This window comes from Harpia harpyja, chromosome 2 (assembly GCF_026419915.1).
Source record: "Harpia harpyja isolate bHarHar1 chromosome 2, bHarHar1 primary haplotype, whole genome shotgun sequence".
Classification (NCBI taxonomy): domain Eukaryota; kingdom Metazoa; phylum Chordata; class Aves; order Accipitriformes; family Accipitridae; genus Harpia; species Harpia harpyja.
The window spans coordinates 9,818,538-9,831,652 of NC_068941.1; the positions used below are offsets into that span (position 1 = coordinate 9,818,538).

At 37.2% G+C, this 13,115-nt stretch overlaps 1 protein-coding gene across 1 annotated transcript; it reads right to left on the bottom strand.

The window, feature by feature from the left end:
* Nucleotides 1–559: 559 nt before the first annotated feature.
* Nucleotides 560–13,115, bottom strand: MFSD8 (major facilitator superfamily domain containing 8). Its single transcript, XM_052815018.1, has 12 exons — nucleotides 12,954–13,115; nucleotides 11,260–11,345; nucleotides 10,163–10,206; nucleotides 8,760–9,000; nucleotides 8,320–8,433; nucleotides 6,792–6,936; nucleotides 6,093–6,151; nucleotides 4,883–4,991; nucleotides 3,634–3,768; nucleotides 3,148–3,251; nucleotides 2,792–3,051; nucleotides 560–2,028 (listed from the first exon to the last, which is right to left on the bottom strand). Exons 1-12 carry the CDS (start codon nucleotides 13,058–13,060, stop codon nucleotides 1,813–1,815), a joined length of 1,620 nt encoding a protein of 539 aa, XP_052670978.1. The 5' UTR covers nucleotides 13,061–13,115; the 3' UTR covers nucleotides 560–1,812.

A 13,115-nucleotide genomic window follows, 5' to 3' on the forward strand; every position in this document is an offset into this window, starting at 1 on the left:
ATGCTTTCTTGTTTTAATCATTATGTAAACACAGTAATGTGCATGGGTTACCCCTTTTGAGGATTATTCTATATTCTACAGCTATTTGGTGCAGAAGAGACTTGAATCTAGTTTTATTCTTGACCCTTTAAATAAGTTACAGGTAAAATAATCCCTCCAAGTACCCAAACATTTTCTCATTCTTAAGTTGGAAGTGAGCTAGCCTGAAGAACAACAGTACTAAAACCCCTACAACATACAGATGGTGTCCTAACCTTCAGCACAAACTGAGTTGTAGAACATGAAATCCTAACCCTGTTAGCCATTTTGAAAACTCTTGCATTTCTCAGGTCTGAAGTAACACCAGTTTCTCCTGACTGAAGTTAACTTTTGGTTGCTGTAACTCTAAGCACTTCATTTTGCAGTCTGTTTTCACCACCAAAACACAGTACTTCTGGTACTATTTATTATGAATTAGCATATAAAAGAAATGCTTATAAAAGCACAGTCCTTTCTCGTGACCTTTTGTGATTCTGCAGCAGGAAAGCCTGAGAAAATAAAACTTCTGTATTCCCTTCAGTCAGTCTTGAAAAAATAATCTTTTAATTCAGTTGTCTTTTAGTGTTTTCACAATTGATTACACAGGAATACTTAACTACATATATTAAATTCAGTAAGGATCAAATATTAGACACATTAAACAGCAGCTACAACACTCATACTGGAGTTATTCCAGGTTTTTTTCCCCAGTAGTATTGAAACAGATAGAACAAACCCATACAGATGAGCTTAGGCCCCATTATGAAGGAAAAATATTATTTCATGTTATAAAATAAACACTGAATGATTCAAACATTGTAAATTCATCTTTCTCATACCATATTATCAGAAAAATAAGTCTACAGATAACAGTCATCACACAAGGAGCCAGTTTCCTCCTTTTTACTTAATTTACACTCATTGCTCAGCACAGTGCATTCATTCTCACCAATGACAATGAAAGTGCAAACTACCCCGCTTAGTATTTCCTTCTTGTAGTAAAGTTAAAAGCTGTGCATATTCCAACTCTGTGCAGGTTATCTTTGTTTCTACAAAAAGGCATTCAGCAAAACAGTAGAAGAAAAATTGCACATCTGGTTCACTGTAGTTCAAGTAACAGTCACTGAGGCTGTGATTTTCAATGGCTCTTAACTAACTTAAATACCCAAATCCCACATAAACTGCTTGTGAAACAGGTACCTACCTTCCTCTACAATTCTGTCACATTTCATGTGAAATTGGGGAGAAGATGTACTGGTATGTAACATCAGTTTCCAAAGTCAGACATTTTGTATTAATCAGTGCTTACAAGCTAGCAAACTGAACATCAGAAGATTCACTTAAGTAGTGATGTTTCCATACAAAGTACATGCAGCTCAACTAATCTTGTAGTTACAAAAGAGTTACTAATCCTGATTCACAGAATCAAGATAATATTTCTTTTACTTCTTTCTGGAAAGGATGCACGTAACCTGTGACCTTCACAGCTGCATTCAGTACACAGGTGCATCATTTAAGCTGTACACACTGCAAATGTGCCATTGTATTGATCTAACTTGTTCACATCCCTTCCTCTGCTGCTAGAAAAGCAGAATACAAAAGCTCTTTTGCAGCAGGTGTAACCATGTATTAGGATATGACTAAGTTATGTGTTCTGTCAATGTGTAAGTACAGGTGTACCGTTCTTAGCATACAGCCAACAAGGTCAGTGGTTAGGTACTCCTCATTAAAAAGCAGTAATAAACTATTATTTCTGGTTGGTTCTACTTTTTTTGTTGTTTTAAAAACGCGTATTTAACAACTCTCTTCTTGCATCCTTCCGTATCTGACAGAAAATGCAATTAGTCTCTTGTATACTATCTCCAAGAGTAAGAGAGAGACTACAACTACTCCACAGATTAAGCTAAATGCCCAGCGTGGTCCCAGGTGAGTGTATATTTGGCTCACAAAAACAGGCCCAAGTATCCGTGCTCCACTTCCAGAGGCGGTTAACCATCCCATGTAGATACCCTACAGAAGATCAAAAGCTTATGTTAGTGATACAGGAATTATTTGGCTTGCCAGTAATTCCCACCAATTATCCTAATTAGAAAATTTAGAAGTGTTTAAGCAATCGATTATCTTTCTTAACTCATTAAGATACTGAGTACTTTGTTTCCAAGAGTACTGCTCAGCTTCTCCAAGCATTAATTCAAAGGCTGCACTGAGCTACATATTCTATAGCTTTCTAATAAAAAGGCATTCTGGCTCAAATCATTTAGTCTCTTACAGCAAAATATAACATGGAAAAAATTAGATAACTGGTGAAAAAGGAAGAAAATTTTTTGTTAAGTAGTAATATCAGCATGCTATGTGTTTCATCACTCTGAAATGCCAGCAACTGGAGGTATCCTAGCATTTTTAGTCCTTGTATAATATACTTAAGAGGAACATTATTCCATACTCATATTCTAAATATGTAATTGGTTGTTACAAAAACGACTCTTCCAGAACTGTTGTGAAAGTCACAAGCTTTGGGCTTAGCTGTTCTGAAATTTTCACGCTGTAAGATTTGCCATAAATTGTAGTACAAGCCTTGCTTTCTAATTCCTCTAGGGACTTGCCTTGGATTTTCAAAAAAAGATTAGAGTTCCTGGAAACTTCTGCCCTGGCTGAAACGTACTCTTATTTGGCTAATGGCAGAGGGAATTTCAGCTAGATCCCTCATTCTAATAAAGAGGGTACAAGTCCTGGAGAGCAAATGAAATAAACTGTTTAGGCATCATGCTTTTACCTGAGGCTTTGGTCCTAGAATTTTTGAGTATAAAGTGTAGGACATGACATTACAAACTGGATAGCCCAATCCTATTAGTATGTCAGAGCTGATGTACTGGGCCAGATAGATCATCGGTGTATTCAGGCACCAGGACTGTGTGACAGGGCAGCCTACGGGTTCCACTGTGTGGTTGGATGGAAGCTGCATTGCTTGCAAACTCCAGAAAGGCATTAACATTTCAGTGGAAGTTGTTCTGGGAATGGAGTTATTCTTTATTTCTGTAAAACAAAGTTATGCATACTGTTAAGAAAAAAATACAAAAAAAAGCTTTCAATAAACATTACCATGATAGTTTAGTAGGGCTTTAATTATACCTTGCCACTGGATATTTGGTAGTTTTTTCCCCCAGGGCAGTAAGATAAAGAATCCAACCAAGACAATCAGTAAGCCTCCATGGAGTATAGCACGCTCACCAGTCCTATCAAACAATGAAATTACAATTACATATATCATTTAATTAAATTAAAATTTATGAAGGTGCTAATGACATAGCCCATTAGTTTGTTGAAAACATGCCTGACCAAAACACCTGCAACAAAAATTGCAAAATCACAGTAACTTAAAACCTGTTTTTCTTGTGATTTGAGGGTAAAAGACAGATGAGGAAGGGGGTTATGTTAACAGAATAAAGAACAACCACAGCATCATGGCTGTGTCAAAATTGGAAGTACTTCATTGTCATAGTAAACCCAGATTCATTAACAAGTAAAAGATTTAAGTAATGCAGATTTGGCCTTGCCATAAAGCTTCTCACTTAGCTAACATCAGTAAGAAAATTCCGATAAACTCCAAAATCTTACTTTTTAGATAGCGTTTTAACCACCATGAAAACAATAACCGATTCAATGCCGACCACACTAAGGATTATTCCATTATAAAAAACGGCTTCTTTCCTGGTCCAAGAATACATATCCATCGTCAATGGAGTAGCTATACTAAATTGACAGAACAAAATGACATTAATTAAAAAAAAGCTTCTTCTATACAGCCATTTACATGCATATACTGTCCCAAACATCAAACACAGTGGTATAGAAGCCTTTCCTCCTGACAAACATATCAGAAAACACAGGCTAGTTATAAACTAATTCCATCATGCATAATTTATTAAAAATAAATCCACTAGACAAAATTCACAACTGCATTACACCAGCCATACTCTGAAGCATCACTAATCTATTTAATGAAAAGATGGAGTTAAAGCAAAGCAACAGTAATAGAGAGGGAAAAAAAAAACATCAGGCCCTGTGAGTACAAAAATAATAAACATTTAATACTGTTTCAGTTTTAGCAACCAACCAGTCTCTAGGAACTCAGTTTTTCTAAAAATACCTCAGTTAAGACAGAGACATATTGTTAAAAGAAATTTTAGCTACGTTAGAGATCAAAAAATTTACAAAAATAAATCTTATATCCTCAAAGTATTTTATAACTTAAAAAAAGGAAGTATACTTCAGTCTGAGGTAATGTTATGTTTTACTTATTTTCTTATACACAGAAAATTTGGGAGTGAATAACATACCTCTTTAGTTAAAAAACCAGTCATGTAAAATAGTGTATTTAAGAATACAACTGCATTAACTATATCAAACAATTGTTTTCATCTTTACTGAAACAATCATTACTAAGAGATTCACTAGAGCTTTTGGAGCTAACCAGAATCGCACTAAGAAATTACACAAAATTAAAATAGAAAGTATAGAACAAGGTACTCAACTGAAGACAGTTTTCTCTGAAGATTTTAGGTAGCCCAAGTTAAGCTACTTTTTTTTTTAACACTTAAAAAGTTGAGGATATGGGTTTGCATCAAATCAAAGGCTTTTACATTAATGTTTCATACACTACAAACTGTATGCTACATATTTTCAGTTACTACTGACCTTTAATTCATTACTCTGTATCAGTATACATCAATTTGATCGCATATGGTTTTGGACTTCTATTTCTGAAGAGTGTGGTTAAGAAAGCAAGTGCAACAGAAAAACGTGCATACCCAGTCTAACTACATTACACATCTTAAGTATTTTGAGAGAAAATAGACAAACTTACGTTTCAAAGACAGCAAACACAAACAAGATGACAAAGAAAAGAAAATTGATTGCTACCACAGCAACATGGTCAACGTTTCCTTCTGCATCCTGATCCAGAACACCACTTTCTGCAACAAAACAAAACAATAATCTAAACTGCAAACTGAGCTTTTTTCACATGACCACAAATTACAAATGGTAATGATTTCCTTACTCCGTTAAGTATTTAACATGCAGGTTGGTGGGCGGCTAGGCAGTTGTATTTTGACAATCTACGTATAATGTTTTTAAATCAAAATGGAATTTCTGAAATTTCAACTCCTCTGACAATGAGGGAAAGTTATTTCCAAATTAGTTATACCATCTGTGGTCCCACTGTAATGCTAGGACTGACAAGTCTTGAGTGACAGCAAAATAAGCAAACTTCTTTAAATATCTTAACAATGGAAACCAAAACACTTTCTGTTCCTCTTGCAAGGTCAGAACTACACAAGAGTAGGATTCTGCAGCACCACAGAGCCTTTGTTCCTCTAACCTGGGTGTAGCATTTTCATACACAAAACACCCATGTGTGGTGTGCACATACAGCTCCCTTTTTAAACAGAAAACAAATACAATACTGAAACTGGTGACTTCCACAGATTTTGAGAGAGGTTTAAGATCATCTTTCATACACTTTTTATTCTTCCAGTGAAAAGGATACCCACAACATTTTAAAAAAATTGAACTGTGCACAAAAGGGGTATATATTGAAGATAAGCTGTTGCACTGTACGTGGCAATTACTGTACTTTAGTATCACCAACCAAATTTACTTATACATCTTTTAATAAGATACTGTATGTGAAAGCTGACATGCAATAATGATAATTACTCAGCATAATGCAGAACAAAAGAGAGGTATGACTGCAGAGTAGAAGTTAAGGGAGATTTTTCTCATGTCCATATTCACTTAATCCTGTCTCTTGGAAGAGACAGTTCCAGGGTGAAAATCTGGAAGGACCATACAATTTTTTTTTTTTCTTCTTTGCTACCAGACAGCACTATGGACACACATGGACACAACATGGACGTGAAGCAATTTCTGGACCAGTTAGAAAGAGATACACCCTATTTTCCACTTTGAGTTCCCAATCCATCAACTTCAGAATACTTCTAAAAGCTTCTATGTAATAACAGAGTACTTCAAAATTATCATCACAGAGTAAGTTTTCAAGAAAAAATAGATACCTTCTCCTTCAAAATTGATACTTCTGCATTGCCGACCCAGGTCATCCACTCGATGCTCTCTAGAAATTTAGAACTGTTTTCATTAATACGCATAGTTATTTGATCTACTATTGAGTCAAGTTTCTATTAAAATACTTCTAAATGGCATAGTCTTATATTCTAATTATTCCCAGCTCCTTTAAACATCATCTGGGTAGTTTACATTTGGCTGCAGTGAACACCAGCATATTCAAGAAGGGAAATATTCTAGTGGGAGAGTATCACATATCTGTGTGCATCTCTCCCCTCCCCTCACTGCCACCAATGGGATAATGCGTAAAAATCCTGCCTTGAGGTTCTTAAAGGAAAGACACAGACAGCGAGAACCCTACAGACAAGCTAACCTTATTTCTCTTCAGAGAAAAAACATGGGCAGAAACCATCAACATTAAAAATTTATCAAGGCTAAGCTAATAATCTAACTGCTCTAACTTTTTTAATCAGTTTACATTCTAGCCAGAACATCACTACGATTAATTTATAAGCATAATGAAAAAGATATGTATTAAAGAAAGTAGAAACGCTGAGAAATAAACAACAGCTTATAGATTTAGTGCTCCAGATTTCAGGCTTGTTACTCCTCCTTCTGAGCAACATATTATTTGTTACAAGCCACCCACTAAAACAAGGTAGAATATTTCTCTTTTTTGACTCGATTACCTGAGTATGGCAAAGATGAGAATAATATTAATAACTCCTAAGAGAGCTCCAAATAAAACTGGTGCCGTATACATGTTCAACTGAAGACGAATTAATTTCCATGTTATTCCTTCTTCTCCAATAAGTGTAAAACACGTCTGAAAAACTTAAAAACATAAATGTATTAAGAAAATATTAGAACACATAGAGAATAAACATGTAAAACTGCATAAGCAAAGTTGTTCTAATTCCTAAGTAAAATTTAAATATTATACCTGTCAAACCTTTTACATTTTGAGAATCCTACTCTAAATCAACTGATGGATACCAGTGGGATCTCAATTAGCCAGAAAATTACTTGGTTACATACAAATACACTGTATAAATAACAGCATGACACTTAAAGAACTGGAACTGAATTCTGAGTGTACCAATGGTTCGCTTTCTTGGCCATGTGCAAACAGCTGATTTACTCTTTTTCCTTTTCCTCCTACATGGAAAACCTTGGTCCTGGGACTGGACTATCCCTCCTGCTAAGGGCAAGCTGGAGAGAAAAGAAGTTTGGGGTTTTTTTTAAATTAAAATTTAAATTGGTGCAGAGCAAAAGATTGTAAGATCAGGTCATTTGCTTACTACTGTGAGGAAACAGACTGAATCCCTAGCAAATTAGGAAAGGGAATTACCTAAACTTACACTCTCTGCAAATCACACAAAGAATGCAGATTTCTGGTTGCTGTAGACCCTTTAATGCTCTATCAATAGCACTAGTAATAATCAACTGGAGAATAAACTTTCAGCCCTAAACGTTCACCTCATTATGTTACCATACACAGAGCACTTCAGCTCTACTAATTGGATAATCTTAATCTACAGCTATAAAAGACAAGTAACCTTTAGAGGCTGTTTAGGACAAAATTGCTGGTCTCTCTTTACAACACAAGGCAAGTCTAATGCATTTCTCCCATAAAGCAGATAAGAGTATCTCAGGAGCCACAGTTACGCCTGGTCTGACAAACACCCCGTGAGCTCTTTGTTTCCTTAGCTCTCTGCAATACCTGTGCTATGTCTTAAAATTTTTGCCAATATGAAGATTTTGTGATTGTCACTACAAGATCAGAAGGATCTGTTGGACGTTATTTTCTACAACATGTGAGGTAAGGTGAAATTTTCAGTCATTTCGGAAAGGTGGAAATGTTTGCCCAAGTACAGTAATATTAAATTCCCTTCTCCATGAACAAAGTGCAATTGGTCATAGACTATTTAGTGGGTACTGGTGCAAGAGAGCATCTTGGAACTTGTTTTACCTGCAGCCAGCAATCCAAACCAGCTAGTTTTTAAGAACAAACAATTAGAATTTCTTTGGACTAGAATATTTCATTTATATTGGCATACCAAGTATATATGAATGGATCCCATTTATACAATTTTGATATCACTGACAAACCATACCTTAAAATCCCCAACACACAGCTGCTCAGTATTCCTACTTCCAATGCCCAATTTAATCCTAAAAAGTATTAGAGAAGTGAGGAAAGAAGATATGCTTTACCTGGTCCTAATATGAAGCCAACTGCTTGGCAGGCACTGGTATTGGCCATGGCACTTGTTCTTTCCGTAAGAGAAGTGGCACCCGCAATATACGATCGAACTACAGCCACGTTTCCTTAAAAAAAAAAACAAAACAAACCAAGAAAGGGTTTATTTAAACACTAAGTTATACTCTTAAATTATACAGTTACATTTATTTTAGGTGGGTTTTTTTTTCTTATTTTGCAAGAAGATGAAATCCAGCACTCCTTCTAGTATTTATACACAACTGCACAACTACACAATTTTATTATAAACTAGTACTGGCTGACTCTTTGCTTTGTTAAGTAGTAAGTTATCATTCATCTAATGGTAAATCTGGTACTAAAATACCATGTTAACTATCTTACACAAGACACATAATTTAATAATTTTCAGAAATGAAAATTCTGCTGTGGTTACCTGCTCCAAATCCCACAAGAGCACGTGCAGTCAGCATGTAGTATTTGTTGTGTGAATGAGGTACATGAACGTAGGCATAAAGACAATTAGCAGCTACTGAAATAGCAGTTGAAATAACGAGAGGTTCTCTCCTTGGCCTGTAATTGGACCACAAGCCAAACAGGGGAGAGGCAACCATTTGGCCAATGCTATAAGAAGCTATAATCCAGCCCAAGAAACTCGCATCTGCTGTCGGATCAATCTGCAAAAACAAATTAATCAATTCTATGGGTAAAGTATTATAGTATCAACAAAACCATTTTAGAATCAGTACCTGCAATATCTAGACTCTGCACTGTAATTCTGAGGGTATATGGCACTATGCAATGCAGTGTCAAACCTAAGCTACCGCTAAACAAGTTAGTGTGTCTGCACGACATTGTGCAGTGTTTAATATAAATACACCACTTTGGGTCTCAGAAGCAGTTGTTTTCACTTGGCACTTGGTCTGGGGCAATAAACCTTGGCTAACTGGCTCCAGCAATGCACCAAACCAATAAAAAGTGCTTTGCTTCTGAGACTAGAAATGGCTCACTTGCAGCAAATTCAAATAGTTTTCATACAGCACTGCTGATGTTATAGGCTATAGATATAACTTAAGCACTACAGTAGGCAGTTTATGTGCCACGAGCAAGGAATCACTCAAGTCATCTCTGCACATGCCTGAATCTGCCCTGATTTAAAAGGCTGATGATGCATTTTCTTTTCTACTCCAAGAATTCAGCACCAGCCTCAATTTTAACGATACCTCTAGGACCCTGTCCAGGATGTGTTCTTCCAAATTTGCATTTGGAACTGCCTTCCACAATTCCAGGAGCAGTAAAATCCTAGCACAGATTAAAGTCTTAGAGAACTTTCATGCCACTTTTAACAAGAATGCAACAAAGAGGGGGAAAAAAACCAAACAAACTAAAAACACTATCCAGCAACACAGGCAATTCAGAATATCGAGAAGATCTACATGCAACAATCTGACATTTACAGAGCAACTCCTACTTTCAGCTTCCTTCCCCCCCCCCCCCCCCAATATGCAGACAAGCCTTGTGTATTATGTTTTAACACTGCAAGTACATTAAGATAAAGAGAGTTCTATTGATTGACTATCCAAGAAAACAGTGAGAATATATTGGAAAACCAAACATTTCTGGATTATGATGTACCTTTATCAATTCAGGAAATAAACTGACAGATTTTACATGAAAAAATGAAAGCTGTCTAAGTGGCTGGCAAAATAAAAGTCTTTTATAACCACACACTTCCCTTTACTGTTTCTTTTCCTAAATAAAATGCCAAGTTTTGCATTACATACTTTCTGAGAAGGAGTTTTCTGTTCTTATTAATTAAAAAAAAACATATTTACAAACCTTTTGGAGATATGGCCACACAGACATAATTACAATTGAGAAACCTGCAATGCAGTAAAAACATAATGGAAGTTACTTAATTTGCCATGTTTATCAGTAATTCGCTTTACTGAAACGGTTACTACAGGTTCATTCTTCTGCTCCTAACTGTATTATAGTCTAAAACTGTGCATCAGTCTGTCATCTGAAAAAATTATGTATTACGTGCTTTTTTTAAGGAGTGATAATTCCTCCTAACAGGAGGAACTGTTTTTAAAAGGACATTTGGTAGGTGCGTATGCACTAAACAAAAAAACTCCTATGGAAAGAATACTGATGCGCCAAGCAAACTGCATGGGATTTTTCCTCCCAATAGAAAGACAACAAGGTCCCCCGAGTAAAAAGAATTTCTTGATATACTGACATATTTGTATTCATTTATCACAGAAATTTTAATTCATCAAATAAAAAAAAATTAAAAAAAAAATCACTGAAGTATCCTGTGATTTTCAAGATGATTTCTAGGCCCACAGAAAATTACCAGAAGTCAAAAATCACCAGAATTCTTGTTTCCAGGGGCAGTTATTTAGGAATGAAACAGTAATTTGTTCTGCAGTGGAGATGCAAAATCCCATAGGAGAAAATAAGCTCTCATACACATTTTGAAATAGACAACATATATTCCCACAAAGATCTTACCTCTTAAGAACTCAGCATTATTTCTATTCTCATTCCCTAAACATTGCACTTTGGACAATAAAAGCATGACCTTTGTTTTGTTTGGTTCTGAGCAATAACTTTATGCTGCCACCACGTTTTACCCCAAACTATTATAAAGCCATAAAACAAAGATTTAAGTAATATGTCATTTAGTCTCAAAACAGAGTATTATTTAACTGTAACTAAATTTAACACTATTTAATTTAAATGTAACTTTCTGTTTGATTTGCTAGTCATATCTTCTCTTGTGAAGAATCAGAAAATGCACTTTAAAAAAGTTATAAAAGAACAGTAGCATTAAAGGAGCTATGTAGTTGAAATCCAGAAAACCCTGTCATTTTCAAACCAAAATATATTCATTCAGCAAATAACACTGAAATCCACCTCTGTTTACTCACCTACACTACTGAGAAACATGGTAAGATACATAATCCAGATGGATCGCCACCTGCTCTTATAATGCTCTTGTGTTTCCACAACATCCCTGTTTTTGAACCAAAAGTCAAGAGAGAAAGAAATCGTTATCAGATTCTCTTCTAGTTGTTCCCACAGGACATTGAAAACATTTTTCACAAACCTCTCAATACAATTGTGTAAATTGTTATGCAGGAATGGACTTCCACACAGCAAAGAATACAAAGAATTTATTTTAGAAGCAAGCTAATTTTTCACTGAAAAATACTAGATTGACAAATCAAAAAACTAACAGAAATGCTATCACGTACCACTGCATTCAAATGTTACACAAAGAGATCTTTATCTAGAGGTCTTCAATTCTGCAGTCTCTTTGTATAGACACTTTGGAGCATCACGGATATCATGTAAAGGCTTTAAGAAGTGCGTATTAAACCATAGAAGCTCAGACATCTTCTCAGAACCGTGACTTTAAATCAAAAAAAACACCCAAACCTGAACAACTATTGATTAGACAAAAAGGTATGGCCAGTCTATTTTTACCATGAGAAAATAACTATACAATGTAAAAGATGTGCGTAAAAGAAATTGCTCAAGACTGTAAGGGCTGCAAAAAAATTTGAAACAGAAGTTACAAACTTTGTGAGCAGTAAATTATCCTTCTAAAATTCATAAGCACCTTCTGAGACCCACGTACTTTTTCAGAAGCAAGAACACATTTCAGGGTTCTTCACTTCTTTTGAAGTATTCTAAACAAAATAATCTCTGTCCAAAAGATGCAGACCTAGGTTACATATGCCTGAACATAGTTTATAAATATTGTTCATATAGGTCATGCATAGACTGAGGCATAAGTGCAATTTTAAAGCTAGTACAGCTATTCCACAGCACGATTTGTACACTTATTACTTCAGAAATGTTTACACCGCTGAAGTGTCTTGGTTCAATGCAACTTTAACCACACAAACGATGTTTCTAAAGGTATTTTGTAATCCTGTTGCCCATCACGCACAGGAAAAAGTCAGTCAAACTCTTGCATATGCTATGCATATGTTATGTTTGGTTACTTTCAAGATTTTAGTTAAGTCTTCAAGTATGAGAACACTTCAGCAACGACGGCAGCGGCAGCAGCCACCCCTAGACATCGAAGATACTGTTGCTCTCCTGACAGAAGGAAAAAAACAAGCCATCAACTGCTGCCCGCACAGGAAAAGTGCTATTAAATACCTCGACTTCAGCGCCACAATCATCGATTTCTATGCTTTTTAGAAACTCCCCAAGCGAGTGCCTTTCTTTTTTTTTTTTCTCCCGCTCCCGAGCCCGGGGCAGGCTGAAGAGCCGCCGCCGGTCCGAGACCCCGGGAGGACGCAGCGGGCGAGGGAGGCGGCGGCGCCGCGAATCCCGGCTCCCGCGGCGCCGGGGGAAGGCGGCTCGGCGCTCCGTAACCCCTCCGCCGGCTTCCTGAGGCGGGCTGCTTCCCTCAGGCTCGGGCTTTCCCGCGCAGGGGGGAGAGGGACTCGCCACCCACGGGTGGGTCCTCTAGTCACTCGCGGGGGTGTCGTCTCACACACACACACCCCCCCCCCCGGAGCAGGCGCCTGTTGGCGCAGCTGCCCTCCGCCCGCGGCACAAGGAGTCGCCTCAGAGGAGAGGGGCGCGGGAAGGAACAAGGCCCTACCTGCTGCTCTCCTCCTCCTCCTCCGCCGCCGCCGCCGCCTCTCCGCCACTCAGCAAAGGCTCCTGCCCCTCACCACCCACCTCCGGACCGGAGACCTCGGCCGCCATACCCAGCCGTGGCCGCTTCCGAGCTCTGTAGTACTGGGATCCACCCCCGGTCCCT